General features: G+C 40.9%; 1 protein-coding gene across 1 annotated transcript in view; it reads right to left on the bottom strand.

Moving 5' to 3' along the window:
• Nucleotides 1–7,221: 7,221 nt before the first annotated feature.
• The window catches only part of SEMA3C (semaphorin 3C), a 159,080-nt gene continuing 141,628 nt past the window's right edge, over nt 7,222–24,673 (bottom strand). The window contains exons 14-18 of the mRNA XM_034765654.1: nt 21,814–21,855; nt 20,221–20,378; nt 17,045–17,112; nt 13,257–13,387; nt 7,222–11,475 (exon numbers count right to left, since the gene is read on the bottom strand). Of these exons, the coding sequence (XP_034621545.1) occupies nt 11,062–11,475; nt 13,257–13,387; nt 17,045–17,112; nt 20,221–20,378; nt 21,814–21,855 (813 nt within the window). The 3' untranslated portion in view covers nt 7,222–11,061. The remainder of the gene's footprint in view (nt 11,476–13,256; nt 13,388–17,044; nt 17,113–20,220; nt 20,379–21,813; nt 21,856–24,673) is intronic.

Raw genomic sequence — 24,673 nt, 5'->3', positions numbered from 1 at the left:
GTAACTCTGAGGTTCTACTGTATTGGACAATATTGCATTCCAGTTTATCTGCAGAGAAATGAAAGTTGAGTACACGTCAGCCAAGGGAGTTTATGACATCTGCACAAGAACTGGGGTATTCTAAGTGAAACTCTCTTGAACTGGAGCTCTGTACCTTTCATGTTTCCCTCACCCCCAGCTTTTTCCAGTTACCCAATGTTGAACGTAAGCTGCAGCCTTTGTTAGGGACATTTGCTTTCATCAGCAAAGGATATGTAGCATCAAAAGATCTTACAGCTAAAAAGGTCACAATAAAAAATAGTTTGTAAGTCATGGATGTCCCAGTTGTCACAGTGAGTATCAGGTGTGTCCTGATTTAGATTTACTTCGCTTGTGATCTCAGGTTGTGCCTCTGCAGAAATGGTGGTTTGGTTTGGTAAAGGAACTTAAAATAACTGGCCAGATTCAGTGGTACTCTGTGATTGTTTTGCCTACTCTCATTATGAAAAGCAGCTGTGAAACCGACTTAACCATCCAGTATCAGAGGGGTAGCCGTGTTAGTCTGAACCATCCAGTTAAACTGTTTACGTCTGGAGTGTACCATGAAAGAGGCCCACGTTCTCCAGTCTGAGTGTAGCTGTTTGAAATGAGCAGCACTTTCACCCTTGCTTCAAGTAGTGAATGTCTGAGGCTGAAGAGTAACAACATCTCTTTGCCCATGACAAGGAAGATGGAAGCTGTTCTGAATGGGTGACTTCAGCACCTGGCATGGTATGGCCCTCTCTGCCATGATCAGTTGTGCCTTCCCCAGGCTGTAATAGTTCAGTCAACAGCAATTACTGCAGAGGGTTCCCTCAGAATGACATTTATTCTTGGCATCCAAACCTGAATGTTCTCTGTGCAAAATGACTTGTACAATTTCCAAGATTACTGCTGGCTGACTTTAAAATTGGCTGGAGGGATGCAGGGGGGAATTTCTGTTCAGCTTATAAGGCTTTTGCCTTCATGTTGTTAGCTCCTTCCAAAATAACGGCTTGACTTCTTGACAGGAAAAGAATAAACTAGCTGGGCAAATTTTTCTTTGTTAATCCCTCACGGAACTCAATCAACACTGGAAAATGAACTGTCTCTCATTTCAGTTAGGGGCCCTGGGCCGTAATATGTACCGCACCGTAACAGCACTGATGGCAAGAACCAAGTATCGTGCTTCACGATGTCAGCTGGTCACCAAATGGTATCAAGGCATATTCCCTCCATCTATACCATTGCATAATCAACCAGGTGCATTCTGAACTATCAGAGGCAGGGCTTGATGGACCAGGTATGGGTAAATCTCATGTGTCTGGATTCCCTGAAAATCCTAGAGAGGGGAGAAGGCTTCTTAGCTATCCCTGGAAAACTCAGGGCCTTATTGCCAGAGCCATGTGACTGTCTATATGTACAGCACTGCAGAGGTGCATCTGTACTCCCCTCCACAAGCGGCAGAAGCTTTGTCGGTGGGAGAAGCTCTCCTGCCGACATAGCGCTGTGCACTTGAGTGCTTATGTCGGTGTAACTTACGCCGCTCAGGGGGGTGGTTTATTCACATCCCTGAGCAACGTAAATTACACTGGCAGAAACTATAGTTTGACATAGGCTAGTATAGAAATGAGGTAAGGGAGAGCCCTTGCCTGGGTCATTCAGTGACAGACGTGGTCTCAGCATTAGGGGAGGCAGTTTGCATGGGCTCCATAGTTTCAGGTAATCAGACTAGCGATATATAAAGATCTGAATTTTTGGCTGTTTTTCTGGGCAGAACCCCAAAGTGATTGAGCGATCGCTCTACTTAATAGATGCATTCTGAGTTATGTCATTTATTTTTAAAATAAACGAATCAAATCTAATCTAGTTACACTGCCCACTACCCCATCCTGTGCTATCAAAGAGCATGAATACCAAACATCCATATTACTGTGTTTTGAGCTTTCCTCTGGAAACTTATATGAGGTATGGAATAGAGCATATGCTGCCATTGTCATACGAGACCATACACTCTGGCAATATTGTTCTTCTGAGGAAAACAAACCCGAAATATGGCCCAATATGTCTTTTTATCACGGAGGTTTGAGAATGCAGTCAAGTAAATAACAAGGGCTTGAAATTTAATCACAGACCTGCATGTATTGAAAGGTTCTATGGTCCTTAAAAGTGGCTCCTTTAGTTGTTTTGGTTTGGGTTTTTTTAACCAAACATTAAAATAGCAAAGCATGAACTGTTGTTCCAGACGTGTAGCATCTGCTCAAGAACAGAACAGACAGTACATTTGAGCGTGGCATGGCATAATGGATAGAACTTTGGACTGAGACCCTGGTTCTGGTCTTTGGTTTTCCCATCTATAAGTGGTTAGATATATACTGACCTCCTTTGTAAAGTGTTTTGAGATCTACTCTTGCTGGGTATTATCTTTATTATAACTGGTTTTTATAATCAAAGCAAATTAGCACAGCAGGGACTTCTAGAGACTGGCTGAAGAAGGGGACGGGATTAAAGAGGCTACAAGAAGAGAAGCCTGGGGAAGAGATGGCTGGAAGAATTGACAACAAAAACAGAGGGGGACTTCTGAAACAGAGACAGGGAAAGGGCTTGATCCAACTTCCATTGTAGGCAGTGAAAAGATTGATTTCACTGAGATTTGGAATGGGGCCCAAAGAGGAGGGCGAGGAGAAAGAGAATCTTCAAAGACCAACACTCCTTCCCATATAAAACAAATACAGTATTCAGTAATAAATGCCAGTTTATATAGTGTTTGAGCTCTTGCTATGGAATATTCTATTATACTGCTTACTTTGTCTCCTTAAATCGTCCTATTCCTGTCTGTCTGCCACTTTGATTAAACCCTTGAATAGTACTGCAGTATTACTGCTCCAAATACCACATAAATAGTAACATTTTAGGAAGATACTATAGATTGCTGTAATGTTATTTCTATTAAGGCTGGATTAGATAGAGAGGGCGAAATGATGTCCTGGAAGGAGAAGAAGAGAAACATGACCTTGGAAGCAAATAGAGACCCTGTGTCTCTGTGGGACTTTTGAAAGGGAGAGAGAAAAAGAACAGATACTAGGAAGAAAAGCACTGCAAAATAGCTGAGTGGTCAAACCTTGGGAGGCCCATCTGGCCAAGAGAATTGTTAACCTGAGATTAAATAAACATATTATTTACTCTCTCCCCATCTACAAGTTGTTATATAAGTTGTTTAGTCAGAAAACAGTCTTTTTTTGTTGACTCTAAGTAATTTCTCATGGACATTTGTTGAATGTAAATGTCTTTTATTTCTTTTAGAAAAATTCGAGGGAACTTTAAGATGTAGGGTGTTTTAAAATCCCCTTGGATGCAAAACTCAGCAAACATTCTGGGTCATGTCTGAGCCTGGCATTCAAATAAAATCTAATGAAGACGATGGCATCCTCAAAGTACGTGAAATATTGTTTGCTCTGCAGAGCTATATATTGAATCCAGTGGTGAATCCTGGGCTACAGAACAGTCTATCACTGTAATGCAATTACTTGGTGACTTCTGAACCAGCTGTGTTGAATTTGCTTTTTGGAATATTCACAGCTCCAAAGCATCCTTAAATCTCAGTCTTTAGTTTAGATTAGACATGTTAAATTATAGCACAGTTATGATATCTTGCATTGCACTAGAAGGGCTAATAATAGAAGAGCATTCCTCATCTTGAGAAATTCACCAACTTCTACAGGATATAGAAAAAGGCAAACTAGAAACACAGCTGATTAGAGGAAATGGGTGTTAGCAGCCCAATTACTTGGCTGTTTGAAATGCAGAGCTTCCAGTGAAGTTAATGGGCATTCTGCCCACAGAGCTGTTGAAGGTTTGTGTCCTGGGGCCTGATTCTGCTCCCTTTGAAACAATAGAAGGAGTCCCAGTGACATTAAAAGAAGCGGGATCCGACCCTGTATGAATTAGGCAGTGCAATCTGAAAGGGCAAATGGTTTCTCATTCCACCCCTGTGAAAAGGGCCTGCTAGGGGTGTGTGTCACTTGGGTTCATAGCACACTAACAAGTCACTTTCATTTTGGGGTTTAAGTAAAGGGCTAAGTATGCACTGGGGAGGGGGCTGGGGATGGAGGAAGGTCCTTATTTGGCCCTTGTAAAAGCTGGGCAGAATTGTAGCCTGTGAGTTCAGCTTGCTGGCCCCACTGGGAAGGATTATGCTGCACTCCTTAAAAGGGTATGGTGGTTTGTGTGGCTGGCTTGTGCACCAGGCAACTCCAGGGGTCTCCCCCGAGGGTAATGCAACTGCATGCCCAATGCAGAGTATGGCATGTAGAGCTGTGATGTAATAACTTTATGAATACTGTGTGACCTCGGCATTGAGAGAGACTGTACACGCACACTGGGCTTGCAGAATCGTTATTTTATGCTGATATTGCTTTAATGCAATGGGGGCTTTCGCCAACAAGAAGCTAATAGCTCTCAAGTAAGGCGCATAGTCTTGAGAGATGATGGGGAAAGCTATTCACTTGGAGGATCCCCTCCAATGCATTGGCAAGCCTAGGCACTAACAGATCAAAGGGCAATATACAGCTAAAAAGTGACCTAAGCCCTGTGAAGGTGTTGGGGTGAGGAGCTCAAAAGACTGAGCAGGATTTAAAGACACATTCCCTGAAGAAGCAAGAGTGAATTTTTTCTCTGATATGCTTTGGTTCTAAATAAAATAATACTTTGCTTTAAAAGGCTGGTCACTGGGTACCACTGGGCATAGCTCTCAAAGAGAAGTGCACTGCAGAAGCTGAACCTAAGTCATCTTTCATGATCACTACCTGGGTACTGCAGCCCAAAGCCCAGACTCCCCTTTGCTCTAACCCAGGGATCGGCAACCTTTGGCATGCGGTCCATCAGGGAAATCCGCTTATGGGTTTGTTTACCTGCAGCGTCCACAGGTTCGACTGATTGCAGCTCCCACTGGCCATGGTTCACCGTACCAGGCCAGTGAGGGGCTGCGGGAAGCGGTGGCCACCACATCCTTCGGCTCCCGCACTGCTTCCAGCAGCCTCCATTGGCCTGGAATGGCAAACCGCGGCCAGTGGGAGCCGCGATCGGCCGAACCTGCGGCCACTGCAGGTAAACAAACCGTACTGGCCCATAAGCGGATTTCCCTGATGGGCCGCGTGCCAAAGGTTGCTGATCCCTGGTCTAACCTGAAGTTGCTTTCCCTCATACCGGGGTGTGACTGTAAGAACCCCTCAATGCCAACTGGCAAAGGGGGTCACTGTTCTGTACAGTACCAACTGACAGGCCTGGCCCTAACTAGCACACTGCTTCCATAGTATTTCTCCATAAAGAATGTGATGTGAGGTCTTCACTGAGAGGCGGGGTCATACTGGTCATTAATGTTGTGAAATGGATGTACAAATACCATGTAAAAAAGTTATGCGTATACTATAAATATGATCCTAAAAAGTCTAAATCAAGGCAGGGTTGACAAAAAGGTTCTGGCAGACAAAGGTTGTGTACTCACCTGTCTGCCTTGGTTCACATGGAAATTAAGCATTGTAAGCCAACACAATGGAGGCTCTGTCTGCATACAAAATCAACATGAGGATATGACCTCAGCATACAAGGGAATAAGCCCCGGGGAGCGGGGGCATCATCCTGACTATGTGGACAAACAATGGATTTGGGGGGATATAAGGAGATGGCAAAAGGACTACTCTTTATCCTTTACCCAAGGAAGTGCAATGCAATTACAGCCATGAAAATGGCATCCAACCCACCCTGTTTAGAAGCACTGTGAAGGCCATTTAGGTGAGATAAGCCAGCTTTTAGACAGATGGTTAGCCTGTTAAAGTTAAGTTGAGTCTCGAGACAGTGCATATGGATTTTGTATTATAGGTAATCTTTCTGTCTTAATCATTATCCTTACTCACTATCTCTTAAATCTTCATATTTGGTAATAAACGAATGGTTGTTTTCACTATAATTATATGTCGGTGCTGTGAGGTATATAGGGGACAGCAAACCTGGTGTTTCTGTGAGTACCCAGTGACAGAGGCTCAGAGATTGGGGGGCACCTACTGTTAACCTGCAAAGCATAGTGAGAGCTGGCATTGCCCTGAGGAGACTGGGTGACTAACAGACTGGTGGTATCAGGGAGCTGACACCCAGGTAAGCACCAGCAGTGCTTCTTCTAGTTGGAGGCACAGGGGTAGCAAGGACACGCCAGGGCACCCTGAGAAAACATCACACCGAGGTTCACATTCTCTCAAACCTGAACTCACCTCCCTCAAAACTTGGTTCAAGTTTACTCACAATTCATTGAGCCTTTCAACCAACATGGGCTGGTTATTGTGCTTTCATTCTGTCACTGTCACTCGAGTTCAGTAGTACCTCACTGACATGAATAGTGTCTTAGACTGTGTCCCAGCCCTTTGCAGCCAAGTAATGTGGAGTAAAACCCCTTCCCTTGCTTCCTTGGCAGCTCCCAAGAGGGAAAGCAGGCTCTGTAGGTCCTCTACTGCTCCCACATCAAGAGTGGGCAGAGGTGTTTGGCCACCACCACAGCTGAGATAGCACATTGTGCCATGGAGAAGAAAATTGTGTGGTACAGGGGAGGGGCAAATTACTTCACCCAGCAACAGGGCAGGAGATTTGAAGGAATTGTGACTCTGAGTTGTCGTTCTGTCCTTGTGTCCCTCGTTTAGAGCTGCTGGAAAAAATTTTATATAATTGGTGCAAAAATTCCAAACGAGAATGTTTCATTTGAAAATTTCCACTGAATTTTTTTCAGTTTTTTCAATGAAACAAAAACGGAGGGGGAAAAACTAACTCCCCATTCCCCTCCCTTTCTAAATCCTTTTTGTTAAAAAATTGGAAATTTTGAAAATGTCAAAACAGAAATTTCTTGCTAAATTATATTTTCTGTCAAAAACCAATTTGCTGCCAAATCATGGTCAATGAAAAATTTCAGTCTGATCATGATGGGGTACACAGATCCTTTATGATGCTCATTCCTAGAGCTTCAATCTTGCTCTTAGATAAGTTCCAGACTTTTCTAAGAAACCAATAATATTAAACTCAATGTGAGCAAGGGAGGGCAAAAAAGGCTTATTACAAATCTTGAAACCAGCATGTTTTGCATGGTTTTGTTGCAAAGATGTACGGGACAGCTGTTCTTCTGATAAGTAAGAAAGTTTTTGGGTTGTTAGCAAAGATCTACAAAGGGAAAAGCAAAACAAATCCTTAAGTGGTTTCAACACACTTTATTTTGTCAGGCAAATAATAATTCCAATTAAATAGCACTGTGTTAAACTACATTTTGTTCTTTCTTTCACAGGATATAATGAATATTCACTGTAATGACAGTTTCATCATGCTAGGAACTATACACATACCTACACTTCTTAAAAAGAGGGTTTTCTGAATGAAACACGTTTATGTACAGTACTGAGGATTCAAAGAACACATTGTTAAATCAGGATTTCAGCAAACTTTACAAACTACACAAAATAAAAGCAGCAAAAAAAAAGTTCTTATGGAGTTCTTGACAGAGAACTTATCTTTACATTTGGCAAAGTTATATCTAGAAGGTGTTTCTTTAAAAAAGGGAATAAAATTATATACATTATTCAGTAATCCTCAAAATAGGAAGTTATTAAATAGCACAAACAATATTACAATCTTAAATGTCCATGTTACATACAAATGGGGACCGGGGTCTACTTTAAAAAGAAAAAACTTGTAGTAAGTCTAGCCTGTACATTTAGGGCCAGATCCTCAGCAGGTATAAATCCCTGTAGTTCTATGGAAATCAAGGAAATTAGACCTATTTACACCTGCTGAGAATCTGGTCCCTACCTACATTATACACAGAGGAGACCTGCTAAAGCATGGAAGGCTGGACTGGCTACACGTTGACAGAAGTTTGTTATGTATACACTTAAGTTTTCATGCAGCAGAAAAATGTTAGTTTAAGTATAATCCCTTAAACAGTCATACCATAAGAATTGTACGTGAAGCAGCTTTAAAAATATTATTTTATAATCATACGAAACTCAGAGCTATGCTGATTGTTTTAACTGAATCCCATATTGCCAATATTCAGTTATAAACAATGTAACTATCATTTTTGAGGCCTGATGGGGGCCTATTAAAATATCAATGTAGTCAACCGCTCAAAGAATAAATCGTACCCTTAAACGCTTATTAAATGCCATATTTCATCTGGAATCAATTATGAGCCTCACAACAGACATTAATGTTATACTAACTGTGCAGTGAATCTCCTGGATAACATTGGAAGAGCAAGTGCAGCATACAGAGTATATGAACTAATGTCAGTCTAGGAGGTAGTTTTGTTTTGTGGAGCCCAAAACAACTTTTTGGTTTGTAACTTAAGTATTGAATCTTCAGAAAGTCTCCCATCCTACCAAATGGATATTTTCTCCACTGCAAGACACCTGGCAAAAAGTGATTTTCATTTACTCATTTTCATTTAGTCTTTGTTGAATCTACCCTGCCAGCTCTTGAGGCCTGATCCAAAGCTCAATTAAATCAATGGGAATCTTCCCATTGGTTCCCATGGGCTTTGGTTCAGGCCACTATACACCAGTGTACATAGTTCACTAATATGCATTTAGGCCTTGATTCAGCAAAGCACTTAAATAGAGGCTCAGATTTAAGCACATGAGCCATCCCAGCCCCCTTTAAGCAAAACAATTCAGCGTGTGCTAAACTTGCAGTTAATTATGAGTGGTCCCACTGATGACAATGGGACATAAGCCTGTGCTTCCGTGATCTGCTGAATCAAAGCATATTTCCCAGCTGTTCCGTCACTGAACGGCAAAATGGTAACACGCCTGACTGCCAGCGCATCAGTTTGAAACCAGAATAATGTAATTGTGACATACTCTTCATCACACTACTGTAAATCTTGAGTAATTCTACTCACTTCAGTAGACTTACTCCCGATATACACCAAAGGAAGTGGGCTAAGAATCATGCTCAAAAAGCTTTCACAAACTGTTTTAAAATAAAGTTAAAATAATAATGGATAGAATAAGGGGTTCTCAAACTTCATTGCACTGCGACATCCTTCTGACAACAAAAATTACTACATGACCCCAGGAGGAGAGACTGAAGCCTGAGCCTGTCTGAGCCCCAGTGCCCCAGGTTGCGCGGGGCAAAGCCAAAGCCCAAGGGCTTCAGCCCCAGGCAGGAGGCCTGTAACCTGAGCCCCGCCACCCAGGGCGGAAGCCTTCAGGCTTCGGCTTTGGCTCCAGGCCGCAGCAAGTCTAATTCTAGCCCTGGTGACCCCATTAAAACAGGGTCGCAACCCACTTTGGGGTCCTGACCCACAGGTTGAGAACCTCTGGATATAGATACTTTGTTTGAAGGCATCATTTTATTAGAATGGCTGGCATTTTTTTTTTGAAAACCGCCTCTGGGTTTAGAAGTTATTTTTCCTCAGTTCATCATAAAATTATGTTATTTTGTTTGAATATAAAATATCTTTAATTAGCTTATTTTGCTGCAGTCGCAAAATGTCATTGCATTGCCTGTGATATTCTGTGGTGCTATCTGTTGCTAATAACTGTCTTATGTGAGTAGTCTTCGTGGACCCCAGGAAACTTCTCACATATGTAAGGCTAGCAGGATTTGCCCCTGATATTTTGCATTACAGATGGTTGGAAAATGGTGACATTTTTGTACCAAGCTGGATGGATGGACAGAAAAACATTCACCAAGTTTTCAACCAGTTCTATTTGGCATGTTACAAATCATGAGCTGGTGAAGATTTCTTTTTAACAAAAATGTTTTTTGCTGAAAAATGGCTTTTGAAAATGAAAATGTCACCAAAAATCTTATTTTGAAATGTTCCTTTTTTGCGGGGGGGAGCAGGGGGAAAGACAAAAAACAGTTTTTTCAATTTTATTTTTTGCCCCATTCTAAACGGTTCCCTTGTTTCCCCCTTTTCAGCAACAAATAGCACCTGGGTTAATAAAAAAAGGAGAAAAGGATGAAAGAAAGGAAAAAAATTGAAAACTGGACATTTTTGAAATCAAATAATTTTGGAAAGCAATTTTCTGAACATTTTTTAGTCAGCTCTCTTGGAAAACTTTGAAAAGATACTGCTTTTGAAACTTTCAAACATTTTCATGATTTTTTCTGCACATCTTTCAACCAGCTCTAACCTTTATCATTTGGGACATTATAAAAGAAATCTGTGGTTCTAGTATTTGAGGAAATATTGTACAAGCCATCCACATTCTGCTCACATTAAGGTCACATTTTCAAAAGCACCTAAGTGACTTATATACTTTTGAAAATGTTACCTATAATCAGAGTCCTCATGTTGCTTACAAAGCTATGAAGTGTAATAGGGCCAATATACTATTTGATGTCAATATGAGCAGAGATATTTGTAAATTAAGTCTCAGAATGTATTACAGCTCATATTATGGACAATAATTAGTGTTTCCTGAAGTATAATACCATTTTTTCTCTTTTTGTCCTACTTTTACCTTAATTTGACCTTGAGGGTTTTTTTTTTCTGTACTATCCACTTCTACTGTACTTTACTTTTGCCAGCTTCTTAGCTTCATGCATTCACATGACTTGTACAGTGAATGAAAATTGTAAACCCAACATTGAACCGTAAACAATTAGAAACTCATAGACTTAAATGCAGTGCAAGAAATCCCTGGGCATCACCCTCATTTGAACAGCCATCTTAACCCAAATTATCTCTCTCCCCTTCTGTTCTGCTCAATTCCAAAACTGCAAATTAATGCACTGATTTTCTTTCTTTCTCTTCAACTGTAAGTAAATATCAGGATATCAAATGGGTTAAGGTACATATTCAGTTTCGCTGCTACAATAGGGACCTATGCAGTGCCAGTGAGCATCTCACAAAGAAAACGCTGGTTTTATATTTTCTTTAATTAAGTTACACTGCATTTTACTGGGAGAAGACTGTTTCTCAGGCATGCTTTACTAATTTTTATTTTAATATGCTCTCAACAGACAAACAAGAGCCCTCTTCAGGGAGAACAAACACATCTGAGGCTCCAAATGAAAAAATTAAGATCCTGGTAATTGATTCCTTCTGTTCCTACTTTTCCTGCTGTTAATCAGGGCCTTTAACTTGCCATAGTCCCCTCTCATCTTCTGGGATTCTTCTCCGCGCTGTCCTTGCTGTCTGCTGTCTTTGCAGTATTGGTTAATCATCTGCATTTCTGAATGGCTGAAAGCTCCAATGAAGTCCTTTGGGTGGAACTGCAGTGCTCGTACAGAGCTGGCCCAGGTCCAGGGGGACCACTTGTCAGTCATGAAGGCCACCATATCTGAATCTAACACTTTGAAGTTGATCTTTGCTATGGTTTGCTTGAAGCTGTTCTCTGTCGCAATGCAATGGTAGAGTCCTCTGTCAGTATCCTGGACAGAGCGAATCAAGAGTCCTTGCTCAGTCAATATGATCCTTTCATTAAGTTTGACCTACAAGAATGAAAGGCAAAATAAACTTCTTATACAGGATGATGGGCCAATTAATTATACAAGACGCATGTAATATCTTCTGGTGACTCTTTTTCTCATATGGGAAGCTTGTTCTGTGGAGAGTTTTTTTGAATTTTATCTCTATTATGAGTTTCAACAGTTACTATTAACATTTGAGAAGATCAAGCCACAGAGACCAACCTAGGCTGTTGGGAGGAGCCACGTAAGGCAGGATTTTCAACCACCTCTAAAGAGGGTAGACCCCTGGGGGTAGAGAGACTTTTCTCTGCCAGCATTACAGACCTGGGGAGCCTGCCTGCTAACATCAGAGTGTTCTGCTAACATCTGCTGAAAGGAAGATGGAGTCTGTAAGACTCGTGGTTGATGTCTCACTGGACCCGGGGTGGCTTTTGGGTAAATGCTTTAATTGGATATTGGCACCAGAGGGCAATTCTATAAAGAATTATATATCTGGTGTAGATTCTATACAATGGTGTAAAAGTGTCTGGAGGATGGATGTCAATCTGTATTCAGTTTTGTAGAGTTTGGAAGAAATTTATACAGCACACTATTTAGTTTTTGTTTCATGCCTATGACAGTCGATGATGGTGTTCTTATTAAATATTTCTATGTTGCGGCAACTCACATGGCATGAGGCTTTGCAGAAATCTCTTTTGAGTAAGTCTATTCTTGTGAAATTTCCAGCCCAGTTCCTCAAGCAAAGGGGTTTTAGAATTCAGAAAGACTCAGCTTAGCTGAAAAGAAACAACCCTCTGATCCTTTCATGGTTCATCCATTACTAATTCCAGCATGTGTTATTCCGACACAATTACAAAACAGAAAGACAAAAGGGGACTCAGCTACGGTGTAAGTTTTTCTTGAGTAAGGAATAAAGAATTGTATCTACATTACTAGCACAAGGTTTGAGCCTTCTCTGAGTATACCTGAGAAACAGCATGTTTTACTCAATAAACGCCTTATTAGTCCTCTCTCTCATTTCACAGGGTGGCTTGACATGAGTGAGTGTAACACTTTCCATTATTTATATTCTGTCACCTGCACCATGTTACCGTCTTACTCTTACAACAGAAGTTCCTTTTTTTCCTCCAAAGAATATCTGCCTCAGATTGGAAATGGAAATGATGTTTCCTTTTTGTATCACTCAAGGAAAGCATTATACTGTATGTGCGAGTGCTGAAACTTGAGAGCCTTGGAGCGTGCAGTAATGGAAAATGTGATTACACCACAGTGGGGAAAATGCTTGTAGCCTAAAGTGTTTTTAGCTCAGGCTAATTTCTTGCTAAGGAAACCTGCCATATTTCCCCTCGCTCTCTCTTTTATCTTCTCCATTGCACAAAGGTGCTGCTGTAATCAGACCTAGCTCCTTGATTTTACACATCTTGTTTCTTTTATGCCTGTTTCCTCAGATCAACAGCATGTGCTGACTGAGCAAATATTCCCATTACAATCAACTTGTTGTAGAGGAAAGATTTTCTACTTAGCGTTTTGAATATTGGTGTAGGCTGGAATTTTCTAAGGGAATTAGGTGTCCAATTCCCATTAAAAGTCAGCTGGAGTGAAGTGTCTAGCTCTCTTAAGCTCCTTTGAAAATCTCAGCTATAATTTATAATGCGAGCTGTCCCTCCTCATGCCAAAACACTAAAATATGCAACTCTCCTAACCTGCTTCATCATAACTAGACTGTCTGAAGCCCCTGATTGAATGCACTCCCCTGCCCCCCCACCCCCGATTGATCTGTGGTCCTGAGCTGCATTACTCACCTCTTTCCTTCGGTCATTGTCTTTCTGTAAGAGCCATTTAATGGATGCCTGGGGAGATTTAGGGGTGCACTCAAGAAAGGTGGTGTTGTTTTTCACTCCGTACTGAATGACTTCTGCCGCATTTCTGTACGCTAGGAAGCAAGAGGGGGCAGATAAGACTATTGTACTACCGATGCCTGATTCTGACTTGGAAAGCAAACATTTACACGTCAGCAAAACTGGCAACCAAGGCTCCTTAACCTAGCTGAGTCACACCCCGGCTCAGACTCGCTAGACTGAAGGCATTCAGGAATCTGTAATTTGGGGCAAAAATCTATAAAAGAAAAAGAATTAAGTTTGGAGAAACTTCAGGCCAAATCAAACTGCAAATATTTCAGCTCTGGGCACAGACTGTTCTGAGAAATTAGGGCACCTGCTTGTGGGTCACTTAGCAAATCCTGGGTCAAATCCTGCCTGGTGCAGCCTAGGAATAATAAAAGGACAGAGGGAACTTCTACCCAGTGCTCTTAGGCAGCAGCAGGCCAGGGCATCATCCTAGTGCTCTCTGTGGCCCATCAGCGACTGCCAGTAGCAAAAATCCCCAACATCTGGAGACGGGATACATGATGGGAGGGCTCTGAGTTACTACAGAGAATTCTTTCCCAGGTATTTGCCTGGCAGGTCTTGCCCACCTGCTCAGGGTGTAATTGATCACCATATTTGGAGTCAGGAAGGAATTTTCCCATGGGTCAGATTGGCTGAGACTTTGGGGGGTTTCGCCCAGCTTTGTAGCATGGGGCACAGTCACTTACAGGTTTAAACTAGTGTAAATAGTGGATTCTCTGTAACTTGAAGTCTTTAAAACATGATTGGAGGACTTCAGTAACTCAGACAGAGGCTAGGGGTCTATTACAGGAGTGGATGAGTGAGGTTCTGCGGCCTGTAATGTGCAGGAGGTCAGACTAGATGATCATGATGGTCCCTTCTGACCTTAAAATCTATGAGTTTAAAGAAGGATGGGCTATTTAGCATGCCTGTCAATGCCCCAGCATCAAAAAGATACAGCCTGCTACTCCAAGGATGTGGTTAGGCCTGTAGCTGTTCCCTGAATGTGCATTTTGAGGTGAGGTAGGGGCTAAAAATGGCCAGAAACAGCTTCTTTTTCAAAGCAGCATTAAGATGCTCTTCAGTCACCCTTTAGCCATCATATAGTGTCACTCCACCCCCACCCAGTAGGACAGGACTTAGCTCTAAACCTAAAGTCCAATGAAAAGCGTTGATCAGACTGAGTCCAGGATACAGAAGGAGGTGATGCCAGTCTTCTCCTTGGAAAGGCTTTCAATTGATTTATAACACTCTAGCAATATTTGGGCATATGTTGAGTTTATATCATCACCTAGATTTATTGTTCCACTTCACACACTTTATAGATGAGCGATTGTCTGTTACCAACATCAAGTGTTTAGTTTTTTATTAGTTTGCTCAAATAATAATATTGTCCCAGGCTTAATTTTTCTAACATTACATCAGATGTAAGTTCTATTTTTGAGTAAACAGTAATGGTTAAAAATAAATACTGTAAATTGAACCACCTAGACATAGATGCCTAAATCCAATAATTGCGTTGTCATACGGTTCTCACCCTGTCTTTCCTCATTCTATCCCCCATCTCCTATTTCTCACCCTCAGTCATAGAGTCACTTCTAAAATTGGATTCTAAGCTAGTTGGGCAAGGAACCTTTGCTTTCTATTTGTTCTGTAAAGTGTCTAGCACACTTTGGATTCTGTAATAACAACAGTAATAATATTGTAAATGCTATGGAAGCAATCCTGAAGTATTTGGCATTCAAAGGTCCTAATTTGGCAATTAGTAGGCCTTTGTGCCTGCATGGAGCTTACTGCAGGACTGGGGTCAAAGTGAGTTTTATAGATGTACTTTAGGATTGAGTCATATAGGAACATACATCATACAGAATGAGAGTCGATCTGTCTACATTTTCTACAGATTTTACAGTTTTCTATAGCACTGTAGTATCTACATGCTGCCATCCTTTCGCTAAACTTTTATCTATTGCATATTATTTTTACTTGTTATGTGCGCTTTGAAAGAGAGAGAGAAAGAAAACAAATGCTTTTTCATAACAGCCCGAAGAGCTAACAATAATTTGGTAATGCTATAAGCCTTTACAGAATATATAGAATATCTATATGTAGAGTGGCCATACAAACCTATTGGTGCTCAATGCTATATTTAAATGTAGCACTGTGTTGAAAAATGTTAAAGCCTCACATGTTAAAGCACGTTGAGGCATGAAACAGGGCATGCTTTATGCCTCAGTTTCAAAATTGCATTATAAATTTGCTAATACATTTTACTCACATCAGCTCTTTTGTCTTTTTGGTGATTGTCCGATGTTTTTTTTCTTCTCAGTGTATTAGTTTGCCATAAAATGGCTTAAAATATAAATTATATGTTGAAAGAGTCTAAATTACGGTTTCTTTATTACCTTTTATTACACTGGCAAAAGTGGGAGAAGGGCCACCTATTATACCCTAGCTCTTCTCTTCCCCACTCTCACCAAAACTTCCTTGAAAAGAGAGAGTGAAACATCCTCATTAAGATTAATCAATAGCTCAGTGGTTAGAGCACTCATTCAAGCTGTAGGAAACCCATGTTTAAGCCTCTGCTCTGTCTAATTCAGAGTAAGGACTTCACACTGGTTATCTTTATTCCCAGGTTAATTGGCTATTTTGGGATCTCTCACTCTCTTTTCCTAGAAATTGCATCCTGGACCTGAGAAACCTTCCTGATGAAGGTTGCATAGAAACTAGATATGTTTCTACGAAAAGTTTTGTTTTTGACAAATTGACATATCCCAGCAAAAGACATCAACTTTACAACTGATGGCACAGAGTGAAATGGACAAGAATTCAAAACAGGATTAAAATTGCAGGTGAAAATGTTCTTGATCCCCTAATCTCAATTTGTGTGGATTACAAAGCACTAGACTGTTACAGCACTTACTCAGCCATTCAGGGGAGTAAGATGGAGTAAGGCACTGGTCCTCAAAGGTATTTAGGCACCTAACTCCCTTTGAAATCAATGGGAGTTAGTCGTCTTTTGAGGATCTGGGCCTAAATTACTGGTATCACCCTTGTTTGGCCTTGTGTGGAATTGGAAGTGGAAGGAGCCTTAGCTCCACTGCCTCAACTCATCGGGCAGTGTAGATGGTCTGGTGCACATTGGGGTGTAAAATGCTTCATGAAAAGAGATGAAATAATGTACTCTCGTCCCTCAGTGCAAAGAGGGAAAGGGGAAGAATTGTGACTCAGAGTGGTGTCCAAGTCACAGTGCGCCCTGAGGCTATTCCGGGGTGGGGAGTGGAGGAGGGGGTGCAGCTTACACACCACCCCTTGCTCAGGGCTATGCCCAAAGCACAATCTAGACCCAAACGACTTTACAGTTCAGCATAATCATCAGGCACAAGATTGGAACAGGTGGGTTTAAAGGACATGGGCAAAAGTGTGTGGGGAACTAGAGCAGTCCATGATTTCCCTATAGCTGACTCAAGTCAGTGCTACTGGACTCTCACTTTATAATATCGCATGCCATGCTATCATACAAAGGCAACACTTCATGTAAAATGCAAGGAAAGGATGTTAAGGAAAAAAACCTATCTCAGGTTTGGAACATAACTGTGCTTTTTTGCTGCTTTACCAGTAAACCACATGGCTGACCTGAAGGATGAGTCACATGAAGGAAAGTTCAAGTGATCTTTAACAGTATGATCATCTTTCAGTTACAGTACCTTTCAAGTTAAATCCTCGGCACTGAGTCATAGGATTTCCATGTCTCACATCTTGTCTACGACTCCGCCTGTAATATTTGGGAAGCACAAACTATGACTCTAAAATAGCCACACTGTAAAACTATTCACCAAATTATATATTAGTATCAGTGGTCATGACTTACTGTCAACAATTCCATGTTTTGCAATTGGCATGCATATAAAGCCCAGACCTTGGTCCTATTTAAATCAATGGAAGTTTTCCCACTGAAGTAAAGGGGAGCAGAGCTGGGTGCTAAGATTGACCCTATTCATGAAAAGAACAGACTCTTCTGAACCTCAAAGAAGATGAGTTGTATTCAGGTTTCTGAGAAAGGTTTCAACTGGTTTGTACTGTATCCAAACTGGTTCATCCATTCTTCACTATCAAGCAGTATGTCCTTCCAACAGTCTCTGTTGTACAGTGGAGCGACATAAAGCTCAGAGGTTTCACATACAGGGGTTCATACAAATGTTGTCAGTTCCTTTTGGAGGCCAGGGCAGTCTTGTAGAATCAATGACTGCTCCTCATCAATTACTCACTATTTGACTTTAGATAGGTTACTTAGGCCAATGTTTCCAACTTGCCTAAGTAATCTGATTACCAGAGGTACTGAACACCCACGCCTGTCATTAGTTCTCACTGGTGAAGTTGAGGTTGCTCTGCATCTCAGAAAAATCACACTATTTATTTTGGTGCCTAACTATGGATTTACCTGTCCTGCTCTAGGCAATTGGTATGGAAATGTGTGCCAGAATCTCTCTATGTCTTGGTTTCCCCATCTGTCATATAGGATGAGTAATATTGCTCTGCCTTAAGGGGATATGGAGAATTTTAAGTCATTAATGTTTTTGAAGTGCTCTGGGATCATCAGGTGGTCATGCTTTATCCTATTATAACTATTTTTCTCCACATGAATTCATGCCTCTCAGCCCAACACAAAATTTGGTGGATGTCTCTCTGTCTCTCTGCCTGACTTTAGAATTTGCAGCAAAACCTGAAACTAGGCAAGTGTTATGTGGCTGAGGATTTGTTGTCCTCCTTTACATTTAATACTCAATATTAAAAATGCTGCAGCACTATAACATGGCCTGAATGATATGAGAGAAAATGAGATGAGAGATGAGATGAGAGAGAAAATAGTGAACACCAGAGTAGGAAAATATCTAGGTAAACCATAATTTGCGGTGGTCTTTCAGAAGCTGCTTCCACACGCCACTAACCTAATCAAGAGACCTTATCCTGACAGTTTACTATTTATCCAGAAATAAGAAGTGGAAATGTTTATTTGCAGAGGATGTGTTTGTGGGTGTTTTCAGGACATAAGGAAAAAGTCAGGTGTTTTGAGGTTATGCTGTGTGGGATGACACACAGCAGGCAGAGAGGTGGCGAGAGAAAGATTGACCGTAGAAAGATACTACTGTCTAGACTTGGGGATTTGGCTCAAATTACTGATGTTTTCTCCAGCACAAGCTGTTTCTTTAGATAAAGAAACAACTCATTTCCTTAGCATATGAAAAACAGATTGTTTTCCATACTGTGTTTGGTATTTATTTTGGTTTGCTATAAGAAGCACATTACAAACAAAATGTTAGCAGCAATATAAAACCCAATGGAAATAACATGGATATATACATGATGGAAATGGCAGGAGGTCAACTGGAAATTATATATGTTGGGCTTGAGTTTCCACTCTGTTATATCTCTCAACAGTTTAAGTTGTGTTGGCTTCAGGTGGGCTAAGAATCAGAGAGCTGGAGTACCATGCACACAGTCCCCGGGCTCTTCCTTGCATCTACAACTGTGATGCAGGGAGGTTACACAGGGGAAGTGGGTCTCATTCCCCTTTTGCTCCTGCACAGGCCAGGCCAGGCCAGGCTAGAACCCACTTGTAATGAAAAGTTTAGTTTGCTAATATTTCACACAATATTCATTAGATATTCTGTAGTCATTTGTACAAGCACTGAAGCCCCAGTAATATGAGACCTCACTACAGCCTTCTGCTATTAAATATTTCCCCAGAGAAGTGGAGCGAGATTGCTATTTTGCATAAAAGTATGGTTTGTGCCATTAACTCAGTGAGAACTAGAGACCTTCTGTTGTAAATTAAAGAAAAATTGCTTTCTATGTCTGCTTTAATGAACTTCATGTTGAAAATCCCAAATCTAGTGGGTATGATATGGAAATGAAATTTGCCTGTATTGGTCTGTTTCCCAGAGCACGGTGGGAGTCTTCTTGTCCTGTGAATATTTTTGAGAGTTAGAAAATATTTACTATCCTGAATGGGATTGAAAAGTCAAAATCTCAAAAATGTTTGCAAATTGAAAAATTTGTAAAAATCGGTTCATGTCAATCAAAACCTTTTGTTTCAATAATTTGTAAATGTTTTGTTTCGATTTCAACTTTTTTATTTTTTTTATTTTTTTTTTTGTCTAATAAGTGTACATTTTTAACCAGAATAAATTATTTTGGTATTGGTTTGTTTCAAAAATATTGAAATGGAATATTTTGACAATTTCCAAACTTTTTTATTCCAACATTTTTCAAGTCAAGAGATTTGTTGACACAGACCCAGCTCTATAAATAGTTTTGGTGTCAACAAATCAGTGTTTTCCGATGAAAAATGTCTCTCTGAAAAATTCCAGACCAACTTGTTTCCCTATAAATAGTCCTTTTCAGAGAGGAGAAACCCAGAATATGAAGATTTAATGCACCAGACACACTCTCAGATATTATGCTGCATGAAAGGGATTACCATGATAGTTACATCCACAGCAATTTTAAACAAAGGCAAAGGCATCATTGGATTCTGATTCTATTCCCACATCAGCATTACCTCAGTGTAACTCCATTAAAATTGGTGCACATATTGTATACCAGAGGAGGATTAGGCCCTTGTTGCATTAAAATTAGAATGAAATCTTTCTTTCACAATATATTGCTTTTAATATAAGAAGTGATCTCTTTAGCAGATAGTTTTGGTCAGCGTGCAATGCCAAAAACAACAGGTATTTCAGTATTATTTTTAGAGAAGCCAGCAACAACAACAACAACAACAAACAATCCCCTTCTGCTATCACATTACATGACCCATGACTACATATGAAAGTAAACCCCTGACTTGTACTTTTCTTGCAAATCTCATCAGACTCCTCACCTCTTCCCTGTTGGGTAGAACCTGGAGCAGGAATTGCCATCCCAAGCGCAGTAAGGATCTCTAGCGAGGCAGCAGTCAGCGCAGGCTGTTCCATAGATATGGCAGCGATGCAAAGATACCTGCGTGATCCCTTCCTCCGAGCTCAGATATAACTGTTGCTGTTGAAGGCAATGGAAACCACGATTTGAGGACTTCAATAACTCAGGCATAGGTTAGGGGTTCGTCACAGGAGTGGGTGGGTGAGTGAGATTCTGTGGCCTGCGTTGTGCAGGAGGTCAGACTAGATGATCATAATCGTCCCTTCTGACCTTAAAGTCTATGAGTCTATGAAACATTTATTTCAGATGTGGAGCCTAGAGGAGCAGCTTCACCCAGGAGCTTAGTTAACATGCATAATGCCTTCAATTCGTTTTTGAATTAACTAAAAACCAAGAGGTGAGCCACTAAAGGGTTCAAAGCCAAAATAAATAGAAATCTCCCACGTTAATATGCCTATAACATTACCATCTCCTGTTAGAAACTATTTAAAATGCTATGGAGAATGCTAATGGTTTTCTGGACATTGAGTCTCATTATTTTGTCCTGCTGCAGCAGGTCTGAATTAACAGATCTGAGGACTTGGTTTGAGTTCAGATTTGAGGACTTGGTCCTTAGTGAGGATTATTGAATCAAGCCTTTGAGCTCAGTAACTTCTCTGCATACAGTCTCCTTAAGAAATATTGTGCAAAGATTCTAGTTGGATTTCTCCAGGGCATAGATTCCATAAACACAAAACTTAGAGGTCACTATGGACCAGATTCTGAGAATCTTACCTTAAATAGAACCTTACTCCAGGCCAATGAGACTACTCATGGAGTAAGGATCATTCAAGGTGAGTGAAACCATCAGAATCTGGAGCAAAATGACTGGTTCTAACCAAAAGTCAGTTAAATAGCATTTCTTAAAGTGGAAATAAACCCTGGATATGAGCATACCTGAACTGTGGTGACCTGAGTCCCTCTCTCTCATAACACTGGCAAGTCTTATTGAGTTTAATTTCATAAATAGTAGTTAATTAATTAATAATTCTGAAAAGTTTTGGGCACAATTCAGTAAATTTAAATTGTTTGAATACAGAATTTTAGCTACCTTTTATTTTGGTTGTGCAGTCACACAACTATTATGATCACCATCACCATATTAATATTCATGTCAAAATAGCCATTTTGAATTAGCTTGACATACATAACCTCATTATCGGCCCATACTACCATTCCTACACTCCCCAAGTGCTGAATGAATAATTTAGACAAATAGCTTCAGTCTATGGATTGTGATGTGATTGGTTATATGGTAATTTTTTTGTTCCCTAATTGGACTGTTGACACTTTTTATCAATTGAAAATAACCAATATTGAACAATGCACGAGTGGATTTTGTCCTAATGGTGCTGGAACAGATCCTTAGCCAGTGCAAATTGGAAGTCAAAGGTGCTACACTGAAGATCTGTGTGTCCGTATGTAGTATGGTGCATCCTAGTTAGCCATTTTAGGACCTTAAGTTAATGTTGTCCTCAGATAATAACCACTGAATGAGTGTTCCACTTTTCTTTACCTTTTTAGATGAAATCTTCATTGTTGTTATGGGAGCATTATTCTGAAAGACAAATCACATTTATATGCCATCTTTTATTTATTATGTCATGACATTAAACTTTTGTAAGCCACAGGCATTTCTAGATAAACCATTCTTTTCCAGACTCTTGAGGGGATGTCATTCACACCTAATCATCTTTTGCCACAACTCAACAAACATGACATAAACACAAAGTTTGAGTCAGTAAATATATTGGCTACATGAACCTCTGGACTTGACTCAGACACATTAACAAGTTCTCACACTTCTGGCCGAACTGCTCTTAAGAGCTGACTCACTACTACAGATAGGCAGTATGTGTTTGCAAACCATCACTCACTCTCTCTTTGGAAGGCACAGCCTTTGTTCTTGGAAGGTGACAGCATGCAGGAATCATGTAACAGTTCATACGTAATTAGCACATGATCCGGACAAGAAGAATTAATATTTCTTCCACACTGTATCTACAATGTGTACACTTTGGTTACTGTCCAACACATGTTTTTAGATTATCAACAAGAAATGCCAACATTACAAATGATGTGTTGTGTTACTGATTTTTTGTTTTTGCTCAGTGCACTCAGTGGACACTGCGCACTACTGTATGTAGTTTTCAGTATCATTTATTATCTGTGTCAAACTGAATGTTAAAGAACACCCTTTGGAGTTATTACATCCACTGTATTAAGTCAATGAAACAGTCCATTATTCTCATCAAAATTAATGGTGTCGGTGATGGCAACAGTAATGGCAATCATTATTTTGGGGATCAAGGATTTACTATAGTAATCACAAGAGACGGATGCCATTGTGGTAGGTCAGGATTAGAGCGTGCCACACCAGCAGAGCTGCGAGGAGGCCCAGGGCTGGAATTGCAAGGGGATTGCAGAAATTGGAAGTTGCTCAGAATTGGGGCTGTGGGGTTGTAACACTTCAGGACTGAATACTTGGGAGCTGGGAAATCTGAGTTCAATTCCATGTTCCACCAGAAGCTTCCTGTTTGATCTTGGGCAAGTCGCTTAGTTTTTCTGGGCCTCAGTTTCCCATCTGTAAAATGGGAGATAATAGTACTTCCCTACCTCACAGAGATGCTGTGAAGACAGATACAGTAAAGATTATAGGGTGTTCAGATGCTACAGTAGTGGGGGGCATATAAATACCTGAGGTGAAGATAAGCGCATTGGCAGATGTTGGGGCTCAGGACTGGAGCAGTAAAAGTTTAGTAAGTGGGAAATGAGTCATATTGACATAGCTGCAAGGGATAAATGGCCAGATTAATAAGGTGTTGCTGCCAGTTCACGTCTAATGGGTAGTAAATTTACAGAGGTCAGTGTGTGGGAAGCATACAGTGCCTATTCCCTCCTTGCTTTGAACAGTTCTATCAGTGTCTCATTTTCACAAACACTGAAGTAGATCAAAATGTCCCCGATTTGTGTCTGCAGTGCTGTCCTGGGGCTCTGTCTCTTGTGTCTTGCATGGAAACGAGATTAAATAGCTTTGCTCCAGCCGTCTTTCTCACTGCAATCTGTCAAATGCCACTTTGGGCCTCAGATTCCACTTTCCCTCTCAGAGCTACTTTTCAAAAAGAAAATACTTGACAGCACTACTGCATACTTTACTTAGGATAGGCCTTTACTTACACTAAGCCTCTGCTACCCTTGTCCCTTCTGTTTTTGAGAGTCATTAGTAAAGCCCCAGCACAACTATCATATGTTTTGAGCCCTGAGCTTATGCTAATATGATCTTGAAGGCTCAGGATGTAATGAGGAGAAGACCAAGCAGGGGACTGAGAGTCGTGACCCTGGGTTCTCTCCCAGGCTTTGGTACAGATTTCCCATGAGCCCTTGCTTTCCCTGCCTAGCGTCCTCTGCTCTAAATGGAATGAATAATATTTCTGGTGAAAGAAGTCCCATAAAATATTATTCATGTGCACTTTTTGAAAATAGTAGGCTCAGTTTTCCACACAAGGCATAACAAGACCATTTAAATTCACAGGGAACTCATCCTGGGGTACAAAGCAACTGGGGAACCTGGGTTGGGACAGGCGTGTATGAAGGTGTGCAGAGGAGGAGGTTGTGCAGAGATGGCAGTCCCTTGTATGGCTTGCACAAGGGAGGGCCTCTGTCCACAGGGGATTGGTCCTGCTTTGAGCAGGGGGTTGGACTAGATGACCTCCTGAGGTCCCTTCCAACCTGATATTCTATGATTCTAGGGGAGAAAGGGGTAGGCTTCCTTGGTGTGCCCAAAGAGGGCTGGGAGGAGATGGAGCTTGCCCCTTCCACACCTGCCCACACAGCAAGTTAGCTGCACCATAGCAAACGGGCTGCCCAGTCCCTCTGCACAACAGGCTGAGCTGTTCTGGGAACAGAGACGCTCAGCCTAGATTTGCATCACTTGCCCTGAGTCTACCTGGTAAATGGCAGTCCACTCGCAAATTTCAAAGAGCTTTCACCAGTTGGGTGAACAATTCCTTATTGTTCTAACAGGCGGCTAGAATGATTGACAGAGACTCTTTTATTGTTTTTGCCATTAATTGTCTATGCCTCTTTTCAGCTTAGGGTGATTTAGGCCTAAGGCTTTTTGACTCCAGTGACATCTGGCTTTAAAGAACTTGAGCAAAGTAAAAACAACACCAGTTTGCTTCAAATCTGTGGCTCATAATCAGAAAGCTTATCGTATAATCAAAGAAGTAAAAAAAAAAGAAAGAAAAGAAAAACTGAGATTCCAGCTGCAAATGGCGGCTGCCTCAATATGTGATGCCAATGATAAAAGTCTCCTGCTGGCAGCCAGTATAACGTGACCTCTTAAAAAATGTGATTATCAAAATCCTTTGAGCCAG

Source organism: Trachemys scripta, chromosome 1 (assembly GCF_013100865.1).
Source record: "Trachemys scripta elegans isolate TJP31775 chromosome 1, CAS_Tse_1.0, whole genome shotgun sequence".
NCBI classification, from domain to species: Eukaryota; Metazoa; Chordata; order Testudines; family Emydidae; genus Trachemys; species Trachemys scripta.
This window is presented reverse-complemented; position numbering and strand designations above follow the sequence as displayed.